The following is a 25,720-nucleotide window of genomic DNA, read 5'->3' on the forward strand; positions in this document are numbered from 1 at the left end:
TGTAAGAAGAATCAGAAAAAAAATTTACTTTCGTTATATGCATCAGGGCAGAATATTACAACATGTCAAAACCAAGGAAATTCTGGAATTTGAGAAATCTGGCATTGAAAAAAAATCTGTTTATGAGGATCAGGACATGATGTTGGACACAAAGTAGTAATTCAGAAAGGAACGGTCTTCAAAAGCTAAACTGAAATGTTATGTATATGCAAGAAAAATTATTTTAAAAGTCTGGGGTGGAGAGAAACAGAAAGACATGAGATTTGTAATGTGAAGGATGGTGTGGAATGACGAACAGGATTATAATGATGTCTTGATGGCTGATAATAATTAGTTGACCTACCAGATTATCCATTTATCTGCATAATGGCTAAGCTAACAAAGTTGTAGTCTTATGTTCTAGCAATTTCTAAACTATGGGGTTCTTTTTTAGTATACTACTTCTGGAATGTTGCTTGATTTACTTACACTCAGTGCAAAAAGTACTTTCACATGTTGCCCCTTAACTATCAACTCCCAAATTCAGTCTGTGTCCCCTTGTTACTGTGCATCCTTTGTCCTTGGATTCATTTACTCCAGGAGAAACTTCTTCATCATATATTTGCTGCTCCTTGTGGATAAGAAAATTAAGCTTCTATCATCACCAATAACGTAATCACTGCTCAGCATAGATATGGATGTACAGATTATGTAAACTTACACTTAGGTCCACCATTTTTGCTTGCTGTAGAGACAATATACTATTTTTTTGCTCCTTAAACTGCCCTCATTGTAATCTATGTCTTTTCAAAAAAGTACATCGCCAGAAATTTAGAAAATACCCCATTTGAGAGTATCACTAACTAAATATAAAATGCTATACAGATACCTTCTTCAATATTGCAAGTAATTAAGGCAAACATGTTTCATCTAACATGCATCTGCAAGTGATTTCTGAGATTCTGTTTCTCAAGAACACACTAGATGGACAAAATGTCTAGAAGACTCTCACTATTAGGTCAATGGGCAGGGTGGAGTTTATTACAGACTCTCACAGCCACAAACCAACATCAGAACATTTCTCAAATATACTTCTGAAAGAGTAAACACACAAACACGTGGGTGTCACACATTACAAGTAGTGTCTTAAATACAATAAAAAAAATTTTATTAATATTACAATATTAATCAGCTGCAAAGTCTAGTGTACTGCAATAGTTTTATATCTGTAGCTCCCACATTCACTTACAGATATTTCCCACCATTGATGCCTTTACACACCTGTAATGCAACTGTACTTTGATGGCCAAGGCAACATAGTGCACCCAGGCTTCTCTGTTACTGCACTGGTATTATAGTTGCTACACCCTACTTCTGAGTTACAGATTCTGCTCTGTACTCTGGAAAACCAAAAACAATTCTATCTATACTGCACACTCCCTTAAATCTGTTGCTTCAACTTCCTTCTTATCAGTTAATGTTATGTCTGCTACACACCTTGCATGCAGCTTTTGTAAATGAACTTCATACTTAAAGATGTTAATATAAAGTATTGATCCCTTAATACATCAACTATAGACACTGCAGTGGTATTTCCTTCAGATTATGAAAAACAAAATACACTTTTTAATCCCTAGCATTAGTTCTCTATTCTAGCTGTGGTTGTGCAGCGGTAGCTTTGTTGCCTCACAGCAGGAGGTTCTCCCGTTCGATTCTCGGCTGGACCGCCTTCTGTGTGGAGTCTTCATGCCCCCCCCCCCCCCGTGGTCGAGTGGTGTTCGAAAGACATGCGTGAATGGGGGTGCCTTCGTTGAAGGTTGGGTGTCAAGCTGGCAACGTAAAAATCTACTGCCAATCATTAGCGGACCGGAGTTCCGCTGTGGCGATCCCTAACCGGGAAAAGCCGAAAGAAGAAGAAGAACATTAGTTCTCTATTTTACATGTGAGTTGGCTAATCTACTGCAGATCATCTGACAAAAGTTACAACACAAGAATACGTACCAAAATACAAGAAAATGCAAAAAATGCAGACACACAATGACGATACAGCATCACATTTTACTTCCTCAGTTTATGAGCATCTGTGGATCATTATTAATTTTATCAGCAGTAGGTGACAGCAGAGAACAGTGTTTTAGGTTCAGATGTTAAATCTTAAACTTGTATGCAGTACTGAAACGGACTCATTTCTTCAGCTCAACTCAAATTTCCAAAAACCATGAATCCTACAAAAGGAAAAAATATACAGCAATACTGCTCAAAGCTCAGAAAAAAAGGGACAGAAAGCAAAAGTGGTCTCTTTTATAGAAGCCACTTGCCAACTGACTGATAAATAATGTAAACTTAGACTTAAAGACAGAGTCTGCCTCATTACTCCAATGTCTCAAGGGTTTCAATCCCTAGAAAAGGTTCAAATGTATTACCTTCTGGAAAGAGAAATGCAGTGTCATACTTGCACTGAACAGTAAAAGACGCACAGCTAAAATGATGATCTCACTTGACCCCTTCTCAAGATGGTGATAAAGAATAGCAGGCTGAGCAGCTAAACCATGTAGGGAACCACTGTTTCAATATGTTAGACCCCTTTCATTTTACACATTCTCCACAACTGTAGATCAGTGCATCTTACCTCCGTGTTGTGTCCCTTCACTTGTGGCACAAAGGAGATCCTAAAGTTGGTACAGAACAAGGATCCCCAGATGAAGGTCTTTCCACATCTAGATGGCACATACTTCTTCACATGGGTGGCAGCTTGTTTGATATACTCCCCTGTGCATGGAGCAAAAAATGACATTCATTATTTACTATCCATATGACAAAATCTAGCAGACATTAACCTTGATGCTGTACATTCTGAAAGCTAATAGTCTTGGATGTGATGCAAATTAATCTTGCAGATGTGGCACATCATAATGTAAATGGGTAGCTTAAAAGACAACAAAGACTGCAAATCCTGCTACAGTCATAACATTCGATAAGAGGTACAGCAGAATGGAGAGTTCCTGTCTGACATTGAAACACAACTTTGAGCAATGAGACAAATACCAAAGGGCCAGTGGGAGGGAGGGGAGACTGAAGTCAAAGTAAACTTTATTCTCAGAAATCACAGTGCAAAAACTAAACGAAATTCCATGTCTCCGAATTCAATGTGCAGACAACATATAGGCCTACTTTCACAAACATTTACACATATAACACCTACCGATTACATCACAGACATGCATATAGACTAATATTGCACATAATTAGAAACACATTTTAACACTTTTCGAAGTGAACACTTCCTTGCATGAGACTTTAGTATTGCACAGGTATTTGGTTAAGACACTGCATTGAAGATTGCACAGAAAGAGACATTTAAGTATCACAATGTGAACATTAGAGTATTGCAGTATGGACCATAGAGTATTGCATTATGATTAATTTATGAATTCACAACATGTATTGCACTGAAAGAAGAGATATTTTATTGCATTGCTGCTGTCCTAGAAGGCCTATAAGTTACGGTCATGGTGAATATTGGACTAAGTATTAGATGAGACTGGTAACTAGGTTAATACACAATTTGAGACCAGCTTCTATAGTTTCTACTGACCCAGATGGCCATCGTGGAGCGTAGTGGTTACTAGAGTTCAGCAGCCTGATGACATTACGAAAAAGCTGTTCCTGAATCTCACAGTTCTGCAATGTATGACTCAGAAGCACTTTCTGGGTGATAGATGCAGGAACAGTCTGTCAGCAGGGTGAGTGCAGTCTTCCCCGGGCCCTGATGAAACAGCTGGATAAATACAAGTCATGGATAGGTGGTAAGGCGGTCTTATCCTCTCAGCTGTCTTCACCACTCTCTGAAGGGATTTGCATTCAGAGGTACAGCAACTTCCATACCATACTACAAGGTTGTTTGTCAGGATGCTTTCTATAGTGCCTCTGTAGAAAGTAGTGAGAAATGTCAAATGGGAGATTCACTCTCCTCAGCCTTCTTAAAAAGTGCAATCTCTGGTGCACTTTCTTGACTATGGCATTTGCATCTGTGATCCAAGACAAGTCCTCATCAATGTGGTTTATGGTGAGGGGAGAATGTTCCTTGTGATTTTTCCAGTAGTCCACATTATCACTCTTGTCTTGTTTACGTTTAGTGGTAAGTTATTTCCACACCAGGTAATCAGTTGTTCCACCTCATCTCTATATGCTATTTCATTGTCACTACCAATGAGGCTCACCATCACTGTGTCATCAGCAAATTTGATGATGTGGTTTGTACTGTACCTGGCTGTACAATCATGTGTTAACAGGGTGAAAAGCAATGGACTCAGTACACATCCTTGTGGGACTCCAGTGTTAAGAGTGATTCTTCCTGACGAGTTATTTCCTGCGCACACTTTGAGGTATGTCTGTGAGAAAGTCAAGAATCCAGTTACAAAGTGGTGTGTTGACACCTAGTTGGAGTAGCTTCATTACCAGATGAAGAGGGATAACCATGTTAAAAGCAGAGCTGAAGTCACACGTAGGTGCTTTTATTCTCAAGTTGCTTCAGCGATAGATGGAGTGCTAGTGAGAAGGCAACTGCCATAGAGTGGTTTACTTAGTAAGCAAACTGCAGAGGGTCAAGATCAGCAGGCAGCCCAGATGTTATGGCTTCCTTGACCAGCCTTTCAAAGCAGTTCATTACTGTGGAGGTGAGGGCTACAGGGCGGACTGAGTCACTCTACCAAGTCTCTTTTTCACAGGGTAAGGTATAGGGTTGTTTTTCACTGGTGGAAGGAAGGCTATAGTTGGGGAGGAAGAATCTGAAGGCATTACAAGTGGATCATATGCAGTGGGAATGTTCACCTGGTAGTATGTGCACACAAACCTTAACTCCTTGTACGCCACTGTATGTGGGGTGTACAGCTTGGGTATTAAAAGATGGCCAAAGAGCCTTTTCCCTTGACACTGGGTTGTTCTCATCTTCTCTACACCTTGCTGCAGAGTCTAAAGGAAGGACAAGGACAAAGTGGATGGCGAATATAGGAGCAACATCAATAAATATGAAAAATTGTATAAATTATCAAACTTAAGGAAGATATATGCCAAAAAGTTGCACCATCAACAGCTATAATACAGCTACAACTACAGTGTGGACAGTAAAAGAAGTAAACGATAGAAGAGGAATGGAGTTACAAAAAAAATATGTCTACTGTCAAACACAGGGGCTATTCCCAATACTTACTGATGCAAATGTTTGTCTGAACTTGATATCTACATTTTATCTTCAATTCAGTAATTTCAACACCCTATTTTTACTATTTCCAAATACAGTAGCCATATTTTGTCTTTTACCATTTTGGAAACTTTATCAGATTTGAAACACACACCTTCTGGATCAGGATCATGATTCAGTCTTACGTTTTGCTGGCTTGAAAACTTCATCAAAACTTAGCAAAATGTCTGAAAATTTTTAACGTCCTCCTTTACTTAACTAGTTAACACAACAGAGTATGTTTCAACAGATTTTCATTCACTTATAAAACAGGCCAGAACCAAGATAAAAAAAAAAAACCCTGAATATTAGGTTTAAATTAACTCCCACTATGGTGTTTTAAAAATCAACACAAAATCATTCCAAACAATTCTGGGACTCTATCTCATCTATGCTGCATCCTGGCAACAAAGAAAACCCCTGCCCAGACCACAACTTCTCCAACCTTGAAACAGCCAGATAGTTCAAGTCATTCTTCATAGACTGCATAGCTAAACTATCAGCCTCCTTTCCCACCCCCCCTCCACCATCACCCCCTCCTACCCCAACCACCACCCCACCATCAACCTTCCTCCACATCCTTTTGCCTCAAGCCCAGCCCCATAAGCACTATAAAAAGACTTCTCCTCAAACTCAAACCCTGTCGCAATGCACCCGACAACCTTCCACTCACCTTTCTCAAACAATCTGCAGACAGCATTACCTATTCCATCTCTATTCTTATAAATAGATCCATACAAGAATCATACATCCCTTCTATCTGGCGCCATGCTTACATCACCACCCCTCCCCCACATAGGTGGCAAAAATACTTATACCACCAACTTCAGGCCTATTGCCATCCTTTCCCCTCTTTCTAAAATACTAGAGAAAACTATACAAGCACAGCTCATGGCACACCTAACACTAAACAATCTCCTTTCCCCTACCCAACACGGCTTCTGCTCTGTTCACAGCACCATGACTGCCCTTCTTTCCTTTCTTGAAAAAATAAACTTTGAACGTGACTCGGGGAAGTTCGTATCCGCACTATTCCTAGATCTGTCAAAGGCCTTTGAAACCATCGCACACACCTTACTTATATCCCATCTCTTCACCCTACACCTCTCTGCCACCACCATCACCTGGTTTTCCAGCTACTTGTCCAACCACCAACAAGCTGTCCAATGGAAAACTTCAATCTGCCCCCTTGCTTCCCACACCCACAGGTGTCCCACAAGGTTCTGTTCTTGGCCCTCTTGTCTTCAACCTATTTATTAACAACTTTCACCAATCCATCCCAGACTCATCATCCAATATGCAGATTACTCAACAATCATCTGCTCAGCCTTCTCCCCCTCTGAGCTCCTAGCAAAAAAACCCAGCTAGCCTTCTCCAAAACAGAAACCTGGATGCAGTCTAACCAACTGGCACTAAATGCAAATAAAACCAAAAGTACAGTTGTGTACACTTACCATAAATGTAGATGTTCGAGTGTATTCACTGTTGCCCCCCCTAATGGGAAGCAATTAAAAAAAAAAAAAAAAATATATATATATATATATATATATATATATATATATATATATATATATATATATATATATATATATATATATATACATATATACATACACAAGGTTATACCTCCAACAAAAAAGCAAATACACCAAAAAGCTTTTAAGCATAGTGAAAAAGGAATAGAGGCATAGCCAAAAAAGATAGGGAGCTGGAGGGAGGGTAACCAGGACTGCAACAGTGAATACACTCTAACATCTACATTTATGGTAAGTGTACACAACTGTACTATGTTCTTCATGTTTCACTGTTGCAGTCATCACATTTGGGTAGATTGCCAAAGCTAAGGATGGGAGGAGGAATTTAAATAGCATTAGGACCAGCTATAAGGCCCTGCAAGACTGCAGTAGCAAAACCAGCCCTGGATTTAGAGAAAATTGGCAAATGGTAATGCTTAGTGAAAGTATGTACAGAACTCCAGGTAGCAGCTTCTAGGATGTCCCTGGTAGGGACACCTCTGAGAAAGGCTGTAGAAGTAGATACAACCCTGGTAGAACGTGGTCTTATCCCCTGTGGGATAGGTTTTCCATGGTGCTTATAGCAGAAATAAATGCAGTGGCCTATCCATTTAGAAATGGTTTGGTTTGAAATAGCCTTCCCCTCTGCCCCTGCAGTGAATGCCACCAGCAGCTGCTCAGATTTCCATAGAGGTTTAGTCCTGTCCAAGTAATATCCAAGTTGTCTGTGCATGTCTAAGGAGTGCAGTATATGTTCCCCTTTGTTCTGTGGATTAGAAAAGAATGTTGGCAAATGAATGGATTGATTAAGAGCCACATTGGATACTACCTTGGGCATGAAGGAGGGATTGGTCCTGAGGGTCACCCTGTCCACATGAAAGATGATGAAAGGCTCCACTGCCATAAGGGCCTGTAATTCAGACAACCTTCTTGCTGAAGTGATGGCTAAAAGGAAGGCTGTTTTCCAAGAAAGGAATTTCAACTCTGCACTTACGGCTGTCTCAAAAGGAGGCAGAGTGAGTTTTTCCAATACAAAGTTAAGGTCCCAAGCTGGAGTTAGGGTTCTCCTAGGTGGTCTTAAGTTCTTGGCCCCTCTGAGGAACTGCTTGAGCAGTGAATGAGAGAAGAGGGGTGGGGTACTGTATTGTAATGAGCTGAAATGGCTGAGGCATGAATTTTGAAGGAGGAAAAGGAAAGACCCTTGTGAAGCATCTCAGTTAAGTACTGAAGAATCAGAGGTAAATTGGGGGCTGCTGTACCCAGCCCCTGACCCTGGTTCCAGGAACAGAATCTTTTTCATTTTTCAGCATAAGATTTTCTAGTACTAGGCCTCCTTGCCTCTAGAATGACATCCAACACTTGTTTAATGAGGGCTGGTAACTGAGAGCTCAGGTAATAAGCCAGGCTTCCAGGTTGAGGGTTTGAAGATGAGGGTGCAGAATCTGGCCCCCCTGCTGGGACAGCAGGGTAGAGATCTGGGGCAGGTGTCATGGATCCAGCAGTGACATACTGCGCAAGAGGGGGGTGCCAGTGCTGGCGTGGCCTGTCTGGTGCAATCAGTATAATCCTTGGTTTGTCTTGTTTGATCTTTATTAGTACCTTGGTGAGAAGAGGCAGATGAGGAAAGGCATAAACTGATACATTTTCCCAGGTGAAGGACAGGGCATCCAATTTCCAAGATTGTTTGTGGGGAGCCCTTGTGCAGAATTTGTCCAATTGGTATTTCTGGAGGGAGGCAAACAGGTGTATATTTGGGCTCCCCCATTGTTTATCAACATGTTGAATGTCTTTGGTTCCAGTTTCCACTCGTGTGGGTCCATGAGATTTCTGCTTAGATCGTCTGCCAGTGTGTTTAGGTTTCCGGGCAGGAATTGAGGCTGTAGGTGCACATGGTAGCTCAAGGCTGTGTTCCACAGAGCCATGTCTAGTCTGCAGAGAGGGTATGAGTGGGTTCCTCCCTGCTTATGTACCACATAACAGTGGTGTTGTCCGTCTTTACCATTAATTGTCCTGTAAGAATGTGGTCCTTGAAGGCTGACAGAGCATTCTGCACAGCTAACATTTCTTTTTGATTGATATGCAGGTGCATTTGACTTTGGTTCCATTTGCCCTGAATGCATTTCCCTGCCAAGTGAGCCCCCATACATAGTCTGATGCGTCTGTTGTTAGGGTTTGGGCGGCAGGGGGTAGAGTGAATGGCAGCCCCTTGTTTTGGTGGCAGGCCTCTGCTCACCAAAGGAATTCTAGCCATAGGCAAGGTATGATAGGAATCATTGCTTCTAGATCCTGAGAATGTTGACACCATAGGCTTTTTAGATACCACTGTAGTTTCCTCATATGCAGTCTTGCATATGGAATTAGTAGAATGCACGAGGCCATGAACCCCAAAGGCTTGTAGTATTTGCCTTGCAGATAGCAGATTCTTAGTGGCCACTAGTTTGAAGTAAGTTGCCAAATGAATTTGTTTCTCTGGCGTGAGGAAAGCCATCTGGGAAGTTGTGTTCAAGCTTGCTCCCAGGAATACAATTTGTTGACAGGGTACCAGATATGACTTATTTTCGTTTATGGTGTATCCCAGGCAAGTTAGCACCTTTTGTACAAATGCTACATGACTCAAAAATATGTCCTGGCTTTCTGCCTGAATTAAACAATCATCCAGGTATGGGTATATTTGAATTTTTCTTTGCCTGCAAAATGCAATGACAGGTGCTAGACACTTTGTGAATACCCTGGGTGCAGTAGATAAGCCAAAGGGCAGTGCAGAGAACTGATAGTGCATGTAGCCTGCTTTGAAGCATAGGTATCTTCTGCAAGTTTCCCTGATTGAGATATGCAGGAAGGCTTCCTTTAAATCCAGTATTGCCAACCAGGCATCTTTGCCTAGCACAGGAAGTAGCTGGTGAAGACTTAGCATCTTGAATTTTGGAAGCACCAAAAAAGTGTTTAAGGTAGAAAGGTCCAGGATAGGACGCCACAAATTGTCTTTTCTGGCTACTATGAAAATTCTTGAATAAAAACCTTGTCCCTTCTCCTCTTCTGGTACAGTTTGAATAGCCTTTATGCTTAAGAGAGAGTACTTGCTTTTGAGCCTCTGCCCATTGATTTGGGGGTAGATCTGGCCAACCGTTTGGGGTTGGTAATGTGTGGAAGTCAAGTCTGTACCCTTGGGAAACTATATTTAAAACCCATTTGTCCTGGGTAATGAGTTCCCAGTTTTTGGCCTGCAGAGCAATCTTTCCCCCTAAAGGAGCAGTCAGTTGAAAAGTGCTTGGAAGTTTTAAAAAAAGTAAATGAGACAACTTTCCATAGGGGAGAGTCTTATTACTCCCTGATTTGGAAGCGGACCCCCCCCCCCCCACTTAGTCTTGTGTGTACCCTGGGACTGAAACCTGGGGCTTCTGCTGGTTCTGGGTTTGGGTTGAGAAGGCCTGGAAGAGGCAGGAAAGGACCAATTCTTTAGAGGGCCAATGCCTACTAAATCTTGGAGGCTGAACTTGTAGGAAATCTTTAACAGTTTGCATAGATTTTTCCTCCATCTTTTTAAGAACTTCTTCTGCTTTGTTGCCAAACAGGAGGTCCTGATTTAAGGGAGCATCCAACAATTTAGCTTTAACATGATCTGGCAAAGACTGTTTCTTAAGCCAAGCATGCCTTCTAAGTACAAACCCAGTGAGAGCAGCCCTACAAGAGCCCTCTAATGAATCAAACCCACATTGCAAAGTATGTTTTCCAACCTGTTCAGCAGAATGCATTAAATCCTGTAAATCTTTATCTTCAGCACAGTCAGGAATCAACACCAGTTTCTGTTTAAGCAATGCAATAATATGTTGCCGATACTTTAACATATGAAAAGTACAGTTTTGTACCTACCATAAATGTAGATGTCCGATAGGAATGCATCTGCAGTCCTTACAAATGGGTTGTCCTGTCGTCAGGCAGCCCTTCGGTCGGCTGGATTCAAAAGTCTGGGTCTGGCCTCGGCTAGTGTCGCACTTCACCCGACGTCATAGCTGCAGTTCTTCGGGTATAAAGGCATCAGCCGACGCCATTTTCCTCAGTGTTTCTTGCCCCAGATGCCAGATGCCCTCTTGGAAGGCTAAATTTGGATAAATGCCAATGATTCCAAATAGTAGAGAGCAAACACAAAAAATAAGCATGTATGTACATATATACAAACAAATACACCATAATAGATTCCCCCAGCTAGCTATAAGATGGGCAAATACCCTAGGAGCACCACAGAGGGGAAGGCGGGTGGGTAATCCTGACTGCAGATGCATTCCTATCGGACATCTACATTTATGGTAGGTACAAAACTGTACTATGTCCTTCAAGGATGCATCTGCAGTCCTTACAAATGGGTAGAATACCATAGCTAAACTGGGGGAGGTGGAAAATAAAGTTATGGTGTAGTTAGGATCCCTTGCAAAACAGCAGTGGCAAAACCTGCTCGGGATCTAGAGTATAGTGGTAAATTATAATGCTTGGCAAATGTATGCACGGAGCTCCAAGTAGCAGCCTCTAAAATGTCCTTGGTAGCCACTCCTCGTAAGAAGGCTGTGGTAGTGGCTGTAGCCCTTGTAGAGTGAGGCCTGATGTTCTCTGGAGTTTTCTTTCCATGGTAGGAGTAACAAAATCTAATGCAATTTCCTATCCACTTGGAGATTGTCTGTTTTGAAATTGCTTTTCCTTCCCTTCCTGTTGCATATGCTACCAGAAGCTGGTCAGTTTTTCTATTGCCCTTGGTCCTGTCCAGGTAGTAGCGTAATTGTCTATGTACATCCAAGGTATGCAGCAGTCTTTCTCCCCTGTTCTGCGGGTTGGGGAAGAATGTAGGTAGGTGGATAGCCTGATTTAAAGAAACTCTGGAGACCACCTTAGGCATAAAGGAAGGATTTGTTCTCATGGACACTCTATCTTGATGGAAGATCAGGAAGGGTTGTACTGCCATTAATGCCTGAAGTTCAGATACCCTTCTTGCTGAAGTGATTGCCAGCAGGAAAGCAGTCTTCCATGATAAGTATTGCAATTCTGCTGTTGCTGCTGGTTCGAAAGGAGGAAGTGTCACTTTCTCTAGCACAAAGTTCAAGTCCCATGCTGGTAATGGTGGCTTCCTAGGAGGCTTTACATTTTTAATTCCTCTCAGAAACTGTCTGAGCAGAGGATGTGAGAAGACAGGAGGATCCAAGTCGTATTCTGCTGAAATAGCTGATGCATGAATCTTGATGGAGGAATAGGACAGGCCTGTGTGGAAGAGCTCTGCCAAGTATTCCAGGATGTTGGCTATGTTTACCAGTGACACATCTTCTCCTTTTGCAGTACTCCAAATGAGATATCTTTTCCATTTTGCTGAATAAGTTTTTCTTGTTGAGGGTCTGTGAGCCTCAAGGATAATGTCTTTAACCCTTTGTGATAACTTTGGGTTAATTTGTCTTATGCAATGTTCCAGGCAGTCAGCTGCAGAGTTTTCATGTTTGGATGCAGATTGTTGTAGTTGTTCTGTGTTAACAGCAAGGGAATCAGGGGTAGTGGCCAAATTTGTTCCCGAGACATGCTCCTCAGTAATGGGTAACAATGTTGCCTTGGCCAGTCTGGAGCTATCAGAATGATCCTTGGACAGTCCTCTTTGATCTTCAGTAGCACCTTGTGGTTCAAAGGAAGTGGTGGGAATGCATATGCTGTCAGGTTTTTCCAACTGAAGGATAGTGAGTCCACCTTCCAAGCAAGTGGGTGGTACGTCCTTGTGCAGAATTTCTGTAGCTGGTGATTGCGTGGGGATGCAAATAAGTCTATTTCTGGGAGCCCCCATTTTCTTGTAATGGTTTTGAAGATGTCCGGATGCAGCATCCGTGGTGGTCCGGCTTAATATGTCGGCTAGAATGTTTTCTTTTCCTGGCACAAAAATTGCTTTTAACTGAATGTTGTAGCTCAGGGCCACATTCCAGAGGTCCAGTGCCATCCGGCAAAGAGGGTACGAATGTGTGCCTCCCTGTTTGTTGATGTACCACATAACTGTGATGTTGTCTGTCCTTATCATCAATAGATCTTGTTTGAGGAATGGTCTGAATGCCTGAATTGCCAGTTTTACTGCCAGCATTTCCTTTAGATTTATGTGTAGGTTCAGCTGGTCTTGAGTCCATAAGCCTTGTATGCACTTGTCCAGCATGTGTGCCCCCCAACCGAGGTCTGAGGCGTCTGTCGTGATGGTTTGGCTTGGTTGAGTACTGTGGAAGGGCAATCCTGTGTTTGATTGACAAGCCTGAGCCCACCATAGGAATTCTTGCTTCAGGCATGGAATAATGGGAATCTGGGTTTCTAAGCTGTGCTTGTGTTGAGACCATAAATTCCTTAGGTACCACTGTAGTTTTCTCATATGTAGTCTGGCATGAGGAACCAATATTATGCAGGATGCCATGAAGCCCAAGGCTTGCAGTACTTTTCTTGCTGTCAGATGGTTCTGCTTTGTTAAAGCCAAGAAGTAGAGAGGTAGCTGCTCCTGTTTTTCTACTGTTAGGAATGCCATTTGCTTTGATGTGTCCAACTCTGCACCCAAAAAGGTTATTCTCTGGGATGGTATCAGTCTTGACTTTTTTAGATTGACTGTGTATCCCAGGGCTTGTAGCAGGTAAATGACCCTTTCTAAGTCTTCTGCTAGCTTGTTTTTGTTGTCCGCTTGTATCAGGCAGTCGTCCAGGTAGGGGTAGATTTGGATTCCCTGAAGCCTGCAATGAGCAATTACTGATGCCAGGCATTTTGTGAACACTCTGGGCGCAGTAGATAAGCCAAAGGGCAATGCTGAGAATTGATAATGCTCTGATCCTGCAAGAAATCTGAGGTATCTTCTGCAGTTTGGTCGTATGGGGATGTGCAGGTATGCCTCCTTGAGATCTAGAGTCACCAGCCAAGACTCCTTGCCCAGCATGGGAAGAAGCTGCTGTAGGGTCAGCATTTTGAATTTTGGAACAATGAGGAATGTGTTTAATGCGGACAGGTCGAGAATAGGTCTCCATCTGCTCTCTTTTCTTGGCACCAGGAAGAGTCTGGAGTAAAATCCCTTTCCTTGCTCCATAGATGGTACCTTTTCTACAGCTCTCATCCTTAATAATTGGGATATTTGTTTCAGAGCTTCTGTCTTTTGATTTGGAGGAAGGTTTGGCATTCCTCTCTTCCCTGGTAGAGTATGGAAGTGAAACCTGTAACCTTGGACTATTGTCTGTAAAATCCACTTGTCTCTTGTGATGTAATGCCAGTTTGTTGTAAATAAAGCTAGCTTCCTGCCTAAGGGTGCTTGTAGTTGTTCCCTGGTAGGCGGTGCCAGAGCCAAGTCACTGTGATTGACCTGTAGTTGTGGTGGTGGCTGTGTCTGTGGCTGTTCCTCGCTGGTTGTTGCCCTGCCACTGGCGTCCTCTGTAGGCACCCCTGGATTGGTTTCTGCCTCTTGAACGCCTATTCCTGCCTCTCTGAGTTCTGGAGGAGTCTGGAAAGGACCAATTCTTGGAGGGCCAATTCCTGCTAAACCTCGGAGGTTGGACCTGTAAGAAATCTTTCACTGTTTGGACAGATTTTGCCTTCTCTTCCATCTTCTTCAGCACTTGTTGTGCAGGAGAGCCAAACAAATTGATCTTATCCATAGGAGCATCTAAAAGTTTTGATTTGACATGGTCTGGTAAAGTCTGTTCTTTTAACCATGCATGCCTTCTGATGACTGTGCCAGTCATGGCTGATCTAAAGGAAGCCTCCAGTGCATCATAGCCGCATTTTAAGGAATGGTTACTGACTTGTTGAATGTTATGTACCATTTCCTGCACATATTTTTTGTCTACTGTTTCATCTGAGGACACTTTTTTAGTTAACTGGTCTAGCAATAATTCTTGATACTGCATCATGTGAATTTGACAGTTCAAGGCCCTAGCTGAAAGAGTAGCAGAAGTGTAAACTTTTTTACCCCATCTCTCTAAGGATCTAGATTCCCTTTCAGAGAGGAGGGGTTTTGGCAGAGGTGGCTGCTACAGCCTTAGGTCCTTGGGAGATAGTCTCTGGATCTGCAAAGGGAGCCTTATACAAGTGGTAATGTGTGTCCGGGACCCTGCAGTATCTATCGGGCTTAACAGGGGCCGGAGGCAGAGAATCAGGAGCAGTACAAGCATCATTAAATGCATCATCTACAACAGAAAGAACTGGAGGTATGGCTAAAGGCCTATGTTGTGGTAAATGCAGAAAAGTTCTAAGCCTTTTTCTGGAATCTGAAAATTCCTGGCCCTGCCACTGAAATTGTTCCCTCATAGCATGCAAGGTTTCCCCAAAAGAAAATTCCTCAGGCGGAGAGGCAGAAGGGATGGACTCTTCAGCATCAGAGTCTTCATAAGGGGAGTATGGAGCCTCTGGAGGGTCTGTATAGTTTGAATCATCAGAGGAATCATCAGTAGACACTGGCTCAGGGGGCTCTGCTCTAGGCCTCTTCTCAGGAGGTGGGTGAGAGGCCCTGTCTGGTTGAGGTTGGGATCCTCGGATTAAAGAAATGAGATCCTCTGCTAAACTAAGCATTTGTAAACTAGAGCTAGACCTGTGAGAGGGGGGCTTAGCAGGCACAGATTTAGAAGCTTTAGCTGCTTTAGCCCTGGCAAAGGCCTTAATGGACATGGCTGCAGGTGGCCTAGCAGCTCCACGTGCAGGGGTTGAAATATCCAAGGGAATAGTGTCTGATAATTCCTGAGAAACTGCAACAGCAGGTGGGATTTCAGAAGCCGATTCCAGGAGGTTGGAAGAGGCCTCGGTAGAAGGAAAGTTTTCGGCTGAAGGAAGAACCGCTTGCTCGGTTTCAGCCAAAACCGAGACACTCACGGTTGGCTTAACCGCGGTTTCGGCCGAAACCGCGGACCGCGAGTGTCGGTCCTTTTCCTTGCGTTTTTTAGATATTTGAGAAGTCGGAGGATCCGACGGCATAATATAAGCAAAATCAGAGCCGAAAAACTCCTCAGCAAATTCCGACCGACGTCTAAGCGTCCGCCGGTTAAAAGAAGCACAGGCTAGACAAGCTGCGACGTCGTGGTCTGGGCCTAGACAAGGTAAGCAGTGAGAGTGGAAATCTTTATGAGGTATTTGTTTCCCACAAGTTAAACAGTTATTCACTTTTTCTGACATCGGCTGAGGCAAGAAAGAGTCCCCAACGGGGTACTTAGCTTTTTAGAAGTCTTCGTAGTAGTATTCGGTAGTAGTAATCTCTGGTTCTGACCGACCGGCACTTGTGAACAGCTTTGCTTGGCCACGCGCAAGAAAGACTGAGGAAAATGGCGTCGGCTGATGCCTTTATACCCGAAGAACTGCAGCTATGACGTCGGGTGAAGTGCGACACCAGCCGAGGCCAGACCCAGACTTTGGAATCCGGCCGACCGAAGGGCTGCCTGACGACAGGACAATCCATTTGTAAGGACTGCAGATGCATCCTTGAAGGACATCTGGCAGTTTAAGGCACTAATGGCCAAGGATGCAGAAGTGTATACCTTCTTGCACCATCTATCCAGCGCCCTGGAGTCTCTATCAGAAGGGGTAGGATTTCTGGCAGTGGTAGCCTTAATATCCTTGTGTACAGGATCCACAGTAGGATTTTTAAAAAGGCACCTGTGAGAATCAGGAACCCTGTAATATCTATCAGGTTTTCTGGGAGCAGGAGGCAAAGAATCCGGGGCCAAACTAGATTCCAAAAAGGTATCATCAACAATGTCTAGTACAGGAGGGATAGCTAAAGGCCTGTGTTGAGGCAGGAGTAAGAAGTCCCTAAGTTTTTTTTGAATCAGAGTAATCCTGGCTTTCCCAGTGGAAATTTTCCCTAAGAGTATGCAATGTTTCACCAAAAGAGAAATCCTCTGGAGGGGATGCAGAGGGAATAGACTCCTCTGCATCAGAATCCTCATAAGCAGACAGGGTAAATACAGGTTATCAGAAGAAACAAACTTCAGAATCTTGGTCAGAAGATTCATAAGCAAATTCAGTCCTAGGACTCTTAGAAGGGGATGGATGGCTTCCCCTGATTAAAGTTATAAGGTCTTCAGCCATTCTTATCATTTGTTTTTTAGGCTTAGAGGCCTTAGCATGCGGCCTGGGTGTCGGTTTTCTAGGCTTGGTTCGTGCTTTAGGCCTTAAAGAAGAAGGTGGCGTCGGTTTAATATGCAAGTCCATAGGCCTGAGTACACCCTCAGAAGCCGGTGCCTGCACAGCAGCTCCGAACCCATCCAAGATAGAGAAAGCTGCAGGTTCCACAGTTGAAGCATCTCGTGGCATACCGGACTCCAAATGGGTCTCAGTAAAGGCCTGCGAATCAGAAGTAGCAGGTATCAGGAGCTGCGAAAGTGCCTCACTGAGTACCGGTGAACTGGCAACTGGCTTAGGAGAAGCGTCGTCGGCAGCTTTGGACCTAGGCGGCCTGTCTCTGTCTTTATCTTTGCGGTTTTTGGAATGCTAGTAGTCGGATTGCTTACCGACGACATATCTGGATAACTGAACCGAGAACCGAAATATTTAGAAGTGTAAATATACCGACAACAGATAGTTCGTTGGTTAAATAAGGCACAAAACAGACAGTGAGGCATGCCATGGTCAGGGCCTAGGCAAGGAATACAGTATGAATGAAAATCTTTATGAGGTATTTGCTTTCCATAAGAAATGCAATTATTAACTTTTACTGACATCGGTAAAGAGCAAGAAAAAGTTTCCCCAACGGGGTACTTAGCTTTAGTTGACGACTTCGGTTCTGAAACACGAAAACGAAAATTTCAGGAGTCGGCCGACCGGCACTTGCGAACTACTTTGGGCACCCCATGGCAAGAAAGACTGATGTAATGGCCAAGAACAAAGTAAAAACACCAACCAAGAACCGATGAAACAGTGAAACTCCACAGATGAGGACGACCAAGTCAAAGCAAAAATTGTGTACAAACTTTAATAAAGCATAAAAACTAAAAACCAAAAATAAATCAAGCGCTTTCGCCTGGTTCATACCAGGCTTTATCAAGATGTAAAACTCTAAAAAAGTGCCGTAATATATGCATAATACTAGTCACATGACATCCTTAATCCAATTACATGAAATTTAAAGAAAAAAACATTGCACAAAAGTGTATATATAAAATTCAAAGTCTTGAAAAAGATTAAATAAAAATAGTGGAATAAAAAAACATCGTGTTAAGCATGTAAAACTGTAAAATGTAAAAATGCAAGTTTTACATGCTTAACACGATGTTTTTTATTCCACTATTTTTATTTAATCTTTTTCAAGACTTTGAATTTTATATATATTGTGCAATGTTTTTTTCTTTAAATTTCATGCAATTGAATTAAGGAGTTTGGATCAATTAGATGTCATGTGACTAGTATTATGTCTATATTACGGCACTTTTTTAGTGTTTTAAATCTTGATAAAGCATGGTATGAACCAGGCGAAAGCGCTTGATTTCTTTTTGATTTTTAGTTTTTATGCTTTATTAAAGTGTGTACACAATTTTTGCTTTGACTTGGTCATCCTCATCTGTGGAGTTTCAATGTTTCACTGATGTAATGGCGTCGGCTGCATGCTTTATACCCCTGATGACCTGCCGTCATGGAAGATGAGACAGCAGCTAATGCAGGACCCAAGACTTTGGCAATCAGGCTGATTGAGGGCTACTGCAAGCAGATAACCCAAATGTGATGACTGCAACAGTGAAACACGAAGAACATCTAATATTTTCTTCCCCTACCAAAAACTCCATAGACAAATTCACATTCACCATACAGAGCCAAAACACCCTCCTTGAAATCGTTCCCAACTCCAAGCTTCTTGGCATCATTATTGATTAAGAACTAAAATCTGACACTCGCATCTACTCCGCAATCAAGAAAACCCACCAAAAGTTAGGTCTCCTCTACAGGCACAACCGCTTCCTAAGGCCCTCTTACCCATCAAACTCTTGCATCCACCATCCTATTCCCCTCCCTTATGTATGGCGCCCCTCTTTTCACCAATCTCCCTCTTGGCCTTCAGTCCAAACTTGAATCCTGATACCATAAGATCTCCAAATTTGCAACCAATTCAAAAAACTCATCCCACCACTGCCACCCCCTACTCACCCTCAACTGGCTTGAACTACCCAACTACCTCAGTTACCTACAACTCACCATTGCCCACAAGCTCATCTTTATACCTGCCAACTGCCCAGCCCTCACTACTTCCTTAAAACCTTCCATTCCCAACTACTCACTCAGATCCAAAAAAACAAAATCTCCTTCAAGTATACAAACCGGCATGACCTCCTGGCCACTACTGTTGTCACACTCCTTAGCTAAACAGTGGAACTCTCTCCCCACACACAACCTACCAAACCATACAAATTTCAAATCTCAGCTACTCCCTCATCTTTCTTGCAAATGGGAATGCCCTTGGCACGCTCCAACTTAAACCCATCTCCCTCTCATTCCACCTTGCACTGACTCATCCAACTACCTCTACTATTACTTCATCCCACCAAAAACAATCCCTCCCCTTCTAAAAACTAATTTTCTCCATAATATCTATTGTAATGTACTCTCCAATCTCAATTATACTATTACCCTCTCCATGCATAATATTTTCCTAACCTACTAATGGCTAGTAGCTATATATTTTGAAATGTTAAACCTACAATTGAGTTTATAACAAAAATATTCACTTTATGTAAATGCTGTATTTTCTGTACTGAATTATGTCTTTTCATTTTTTTAACATTGTGACAAGTCAATTGCAAATATCATGAAGCTTATCTGTAAATGTTTAATCAGCTGTATGAACTATGTCCTTTTGTAACATGTGAAATGTAACTTGCAATTATTGTTGAGCTTTTCACCCCAGGCCGTCACTGAAAACAGACTCTTTCTTCTTGGCCCAGTGGACTTCCCTGGTCATCAAACTTAAATAAAATAAAAACATTTCATGCCTTTCTTGGAGTCTTGACTTGCAGGAATGCACACAGCTTGGTTCTCGGTCATCTGCCATTGTTTCACAAGCAGTACCATCAGCATTTCGAGCAGCTGCAAGATAAAAGATTATTTGCCATGCATTTTCTGTTCTGAACCAGTGCTTTTCCCACAGGATGGCCAGCAGCAGAAATCTAGCCCAAGGGGTGTCCTCTGGTCATATCAAAAGCCATTATAATTAGAATGCAATTTACTAATGGTTTCTCTCCCTTCAAAATTCACATTGCTGTAACTATGTCAGTTACGAAGCAACATAATGTGCCATCTAACTTCATCCACCAGCAAGGGAATTCACCCCCCTTAGTAAAGTGTCCCAAGGTCAGTACCCCTCAATCGATCACTACTGACAACACAGTCACATAAAGTACAGAAATGCTGTATAATCTAAAAGACAATAGCAGACTGGCTCCCACTGACAGGAAGTGTCGCATGCTGTTCCCACATATACAAGTAAAACAGCAAGTAGAGGATCTTCACTTTTGATTACAAGTAACTAATCAGTAACATACTCCACTTCATAAAGCAATGTCAGGGTAAGTACAGCATATGCAGGCACTACTGGCATGTGTAGGACACATGCACCTGGCTAAGCCATGCCCCACTGCGTTCAGGCATTGGTGAACAGCACTAAACATTTTAGAGTTGCATGACTTTATTTGATGTTGTAGTGTATTTACTCAATCTACGTATGACATAACACATTGGTCATGTGTAAGTAAGAACCATGCGTACAGGCAGATTTTGGCAAAGCCAGACGGACAATCCACAGAAAAGCAAGAGAAATAAAAGGAAGTATGACATATTCAATGAGACAAAGACAACCTTGTGCTGGCAAAAATGGAAGTTACCTTGAACTCTATTGTAAGACAACAAAAAGTCATCTTGCATATTAACAGACAACTTGATGTCAACACTAAAGGAAAAATGATTTTATTTTTAAACAAAATTAATGTGCAAATGTACATTCTTTCACTCAGTACAAATGTTCCACAAGAAAAGGCTGCCTTCTGGATGTAATGGGGCAAATGCATGTCAAAGGTAATGCTTTTGAGATCTATGGGAATATGCATGTTGAGATACCTACTAAATGTGGTTTAGCTCTGAGACTGAAATGTATAGTTCACTTTCTGAATTGTCACGTTTTGATTCAATTAATGACGGTTTCCAAATATGGGTGGTAAACCTATCAGACTTTAAAATGACTTTGCCTATGTTATCCATATTACAGAGGGGACTAATTTTCCAACAATCTTCCCACATTTACATGACTTGGAAATTGAGCACTTTAAATTATAAAGCAAACTGTATTTGAAATCATGTTTCACAAATGCTGCTCCTCTCAGTGATAGTAATGAAGAACTTGATGATTTTTTTTCTTACTGCTCTAATCGTGCCCAGCTTAATGACTACGTGCCTATTGTAAAAAGTAATTTTATATCACAATTCAAAAATTAAGTAATTGAGTTTACTACCCTGATTTCCTTTTATGTTAGACAGGAATATGGAAGCTTTACGCATGACAGGAATAATACTTGTTATAATTTGACTAAATGTTAAAGGAATGGTTTGAAAGAACTTGAAAATAATATCTATGTAATCATAATGCAAGCAGATAAATGCAATGTCACTGTGATCATGTTCAATCAAAAACATTACAGTATGTGTATGCAATATTTAACTGATAATTAGACAATATCTACACAAAACTGTGATACAGCTGTTACAAATCTTGAGACTTAATTGAGGATGATATAAAATTAGGTTTAAATGACATCAGATAAAATTACGAGTTCGATAGTAACTGAACAACATGCATCTACTTTTTAATGTCTACAAAGTTATATAAAGCTGTTTTAAATCAGTTGGGCAGACCGACGTTTCAGGATGTGGTGGATTTCAAGAAAAAGTTGGTAAATTGATTAGCAATTTAAATAAACTTTTGTATAAAAGTACTATTATTAAAGATTCAAATGAGTTGTTGAAAGAGTTTTATCTGATAAAACCAGTTATAGTTCAAGAAGAAGAAGAAAGTACAGTAGTGCAAGTTAAACTCATCATAACAGTACATGTTCTAATGAACACTGCTGCAGTAGCGGTAATTATATGGGTTATATCCTGCCAAGGATACAACAGCCAGCCAGCTTCCAAAGCTTCAGGGTGCCTTCCACTCATCCAAATCGTCAGGCAGTTCAAGCTAAGCAGATTAAAAGACAAGTCTGAGTGTGAAGCTCTTCAGTGCTTTCCTGCCAGCAGATAGAGGGAGGCTGAGCTCTGAAAGGGCAAGTCTAGGAATAAAAAAAATAAATGTCCACACCCTGGCATAAAAAAACACGCCACAAAAGGGGGGGGGGTAACAGGGAGAGACCGGCTACTGCAGAAGCAATTATTCAATCATCTGGTGTTATGGAAAGTTTAACTTACTCAACTATGCTATGGTCATATTGATCACTGCTGCAATAGCCTTAGCTATATGGCTAGATTAGCTTAGGTAACTGCATTTGAAAGGTGAAAGGAAAAGGTCCAGGATCTCCTGGAAAACAGTCCTTGCAAAGCTTGATATGTACCTGCAGTAGGTATCAAGCTTATAGTGTTTTGTACAAGTACATACAGAGGGTCAAAGTAGCAGCTTTTAGAATATTTCTAAAATTCAACCCTTTCCAAAAAGCCACAGATGAAGCCAAGGCCCAAGTAGTGTGGGCCTTGACCCTGCATAGAATAATTTTGTTATGATGAGTGTAACAAAAGGTAACCCACTCAACCTCTTACCATTTCTTTATTTCTCCTTTTTCCATCTCAATCATCCTCTTTCCTGAACTACTTATCCTCCTATTTTTCTAACATATCTCACCGTCTCTAACATATCTCACCTCTCATACTTCTCATTAACTTGGTCTCCTCCATCTCTTCCATCTCCCCAGTGTCTACTGCTATAAATTTTCTCCCTAAACCATTTACAAAGCTAGAATCACTTATCCTGTAATATTTCCTTATCTCAATGTTAATACCTTTACTATAGTCTTAAAATGTTCTGATCGCTATAAATAAGTGTATTTTAGTTAAACTTTTATTCACCATTTCTACTGTAATTACTTCTGTCACAATTTATAATGCATTCTACACACACATTTTACTGTAACAACTTTTATTTTATGTTTATATTTGTTAAGTTTTCTTATTCTTTTGCTGTTGGATCTTTTCTCCCCGAGCCTCTGCTGAAAATGGGTTACTTGACCCACTCAGACTTTCCTGGTCACCAAATGTCAATCAATCAATAAATAAATAAAATAATCCTGCACTCCTTCAAAATATCTATAAAAGAATACTTCAACAAAGCTTGGATTTGCTCCTGTATGAGCCCAGTCTGAGGTACTCTTACACCTTTTTTCTACCTCTACTCTCTCTATCCCTACTACTAACTTACCCAACCCCCCCCTTCCTCTACACATACTCTCCTGAGGTTATACTTGTACCTTTTCCACATCTATTCTTACTATCCCCTATATCAGACCCTACACTTCCTTACTATACTATCCTACACCTTCACCACTATAATCTGTTACCATATATCATGACCTCTTGAATATTAATAATGGTTATAATCATCTATTGTGTAAATAATGCTGCATCTTTATATTATCAGGCTTTCCACATAATTTATGCTTGAACACTATGACTTTATTATGTCTGTTAAGTAGTCACTCTGACAAACTGTGTTGTTTTCATTTTTGTACTTGAATGTTATGACTTTATTATGTCTGTCTAGTTTTTCATTCGGTTAACCATACGTTTCTGGTGTTTTTCTCCATGGGCCACTGCTGAAAATGGATACCTCATGACCCAGTTGGACTTTCCGGGTAAATAAATGCCACATAAATAATAGCTTTAGAAACCATTTGGAAATAGTCAGGTCTTGACACAGACCGTCTCTTCCTCTTACCTTCCCAAGAAATTAATAATTGACCTGAAGATCTTGAAAGATTTAGTTCTGTCAAGATAGTACCCTTGTCTGTATATATCCAAGGTATGAAGTATCCGTTCATTTTTAGGTTGATGAAAGAAAACAGGGAGGTTGATAGCTTGGCTTAAAGTAAACTTGGATACCACTTTAGGCATACAAGCAGGATTAGTTCTCAAAGAATCCCTCTCCCCTGGGGAAAATGAGGTAGGGTTGACTCACTATAAGAACTTGCAACCCAGATACCCTTCTTACAGAGGTCTGAGAAATCAGTCAAACTGTCTTCCTTGTTAAGAACCTCAAGTCAGCCAGATTAGCTGGCTCAAATAGAACAAGTGTTAGCTTCTCTAACACGAAATTATCTCAAAGCGAGACCACTGGTTTTCTTGGGGGCCTCTTGTGCAAAACCCCTTTCAAGAGCATTTTGACATATGACTGCATTGAAAGTGGAGGAAACATGGACAAACATGCTGAAATGGCTAATAAATGAACCTTGAGAGAGGATTAAGAAAGGCCATAGGATAGTAACTCTCACAAATATTGTAGATCCAGAAAATGCCTAGCACTCAATGGGTGCTAGTTATGTTGCTGGCACCAACTAGAAAACCTTTCCATTTGCTAATATATGATTTTCTAGTAGCAGTCTTTCTTACCTCCATTAGTACCTGATGTATGTCCTCGGAAAACAGATTCCTAAAAGGAATTAAAACCTTATCATTCAGACAGTCAGTAAAAGTAGATTGATGTCAGGGTGTATCAAACACCCCTGTTCTTGGGAGTAGATCCAATCTGAGGAAGCTTGTGGTACTTGCTCTTGGCTATTTCAAAAAAGATGGGAGAACCACAGTTGCCTAGGCTAGAACGGAATCACCATAATGATCTTGGGTGATTTCCTTCTGAATCTTCAGAATTACCCTGGATGTTAGTGGAGAGGATGGAAAAGTATACAGGAACATTCCTGTCCAAGAAAAAGAAAAGGCATCTGGCTTCCAAACTTTCTTGCATGAAGTCTTGGAAACGAATCTTGCCAGTTGATTGTTCAGACAGAAGCCAAAGAGGTCTACATGAGGAACTCCCCACAGATGTATCAAATCTTGAAAGACCCTCCCCCCAATATAGTTTCCATTTGTGAGGGTCTGCCCTGGTCTGGCTCAGCTTGTCTGACACACAAATTTGCTCTGACAGAATGCAGGATACCTGGAGAGTGAGACTGTGCTATGAAGCTATATATCAAGCTAACATGGCTAGTTTGCAAAGGAGGTATTGACCTGGTTGCTCCTTGCTTAATGATGTACCACATGCCTGTGGTATTGTCTGTAACCATTTGAAGAGGTCCTGGGGACCAAAGGCCATTCAGAGAGTTGGGTGCCTTGATCAAGGCAAGCATCTCCTTGATATTTGTGTGTTTGTATCTATCCTTGGTGTCCCACACCCCCTGCACTTTTATCCCTCCTGAAACTCTTCCTAAAGAAAAGTCAGAAGCATCTGTGGTGACTAACTGCTTTGGAAAAGAGAGGGAGAAGGGGAGATCTGGATTTAAGGATATCTTTTGTCTCCACCAAAAGATTTCTCTTCTGATAAACCCCAGCACTGGGATTTGCAAAGATCAAGGGTACTGAAGCTGGGAACAAAGACCATGTGGAGTCTTTGTCAGGGGTATCATGAAAATCATATATGCCATATGACCCAAAATCCTGATTTATTCACTTGCAGTGAACAATGTCAGAGTGTAAAACATTGGAAATACAACTCGATAAAGATCTAGAAATATTTTTGTTGTAGAAGAAAAGCTCTTTGACCCAAGGTTAATAGTGGATACCCCCCAAAAAAATCTGTGTAAAGGAGTTGAGACTTGTGAATGTTCTCTTGGAATACCAGCTTGCGTAAGCGATCTCTCGAGAGAGAGAGCGAGCGAGAGAGTTCAGACACTTTGAAAAAGACTCTGCAAAGATAAGTCACCTGAATATGGAAAATACAGATTTCGTATAGCCTGCAATGAGCTATAACTGGAACTAGATACTCTGTGAACACTCTTGAAGCAGCTGATAG

General features: G+C 41.5%; 1 protein-coding gene across 1 annotated transcript in view; it reads right to left on the reverse strand.

Annotated features, from left to right (window-relative positions):
• MTMR11 (myotubularin related protein 11) overlaps positions 1 to 25,720 on the reverse strand; it is a 1,184,472-nt gene that overhangs the window by 661,056 nt on the left and 497,696 nt on the right. Inside the window, exon 3 of the mRNA XM_044079897.1 lies at positions 2,609 to 2,748. Within this exon, the coding sequence (XP_043935832.1) occupies positions 2,609 to 2,748 (140 nt within the window). The remainder of the gene's footprint in view (positions 1 to 2,608; positions 2,749 to 25,720) is intronic.

The sequence above is a fragment of the Protopterus annectens genome, chromosome 8.part0 (assembly GCF_019279795.1).
Source record: "Protopterus annectens isolate FY-2018-M chromosome 8.part0, PAN1.0, whole genome shotgun sequence".
Classification (NCBI taxonomy): domain Eukaryota; kingdom Metazoa; phylum Chordata; order Ceratodontiformes; family Protopteridae; genus Protopterus; species Protopterus annectens.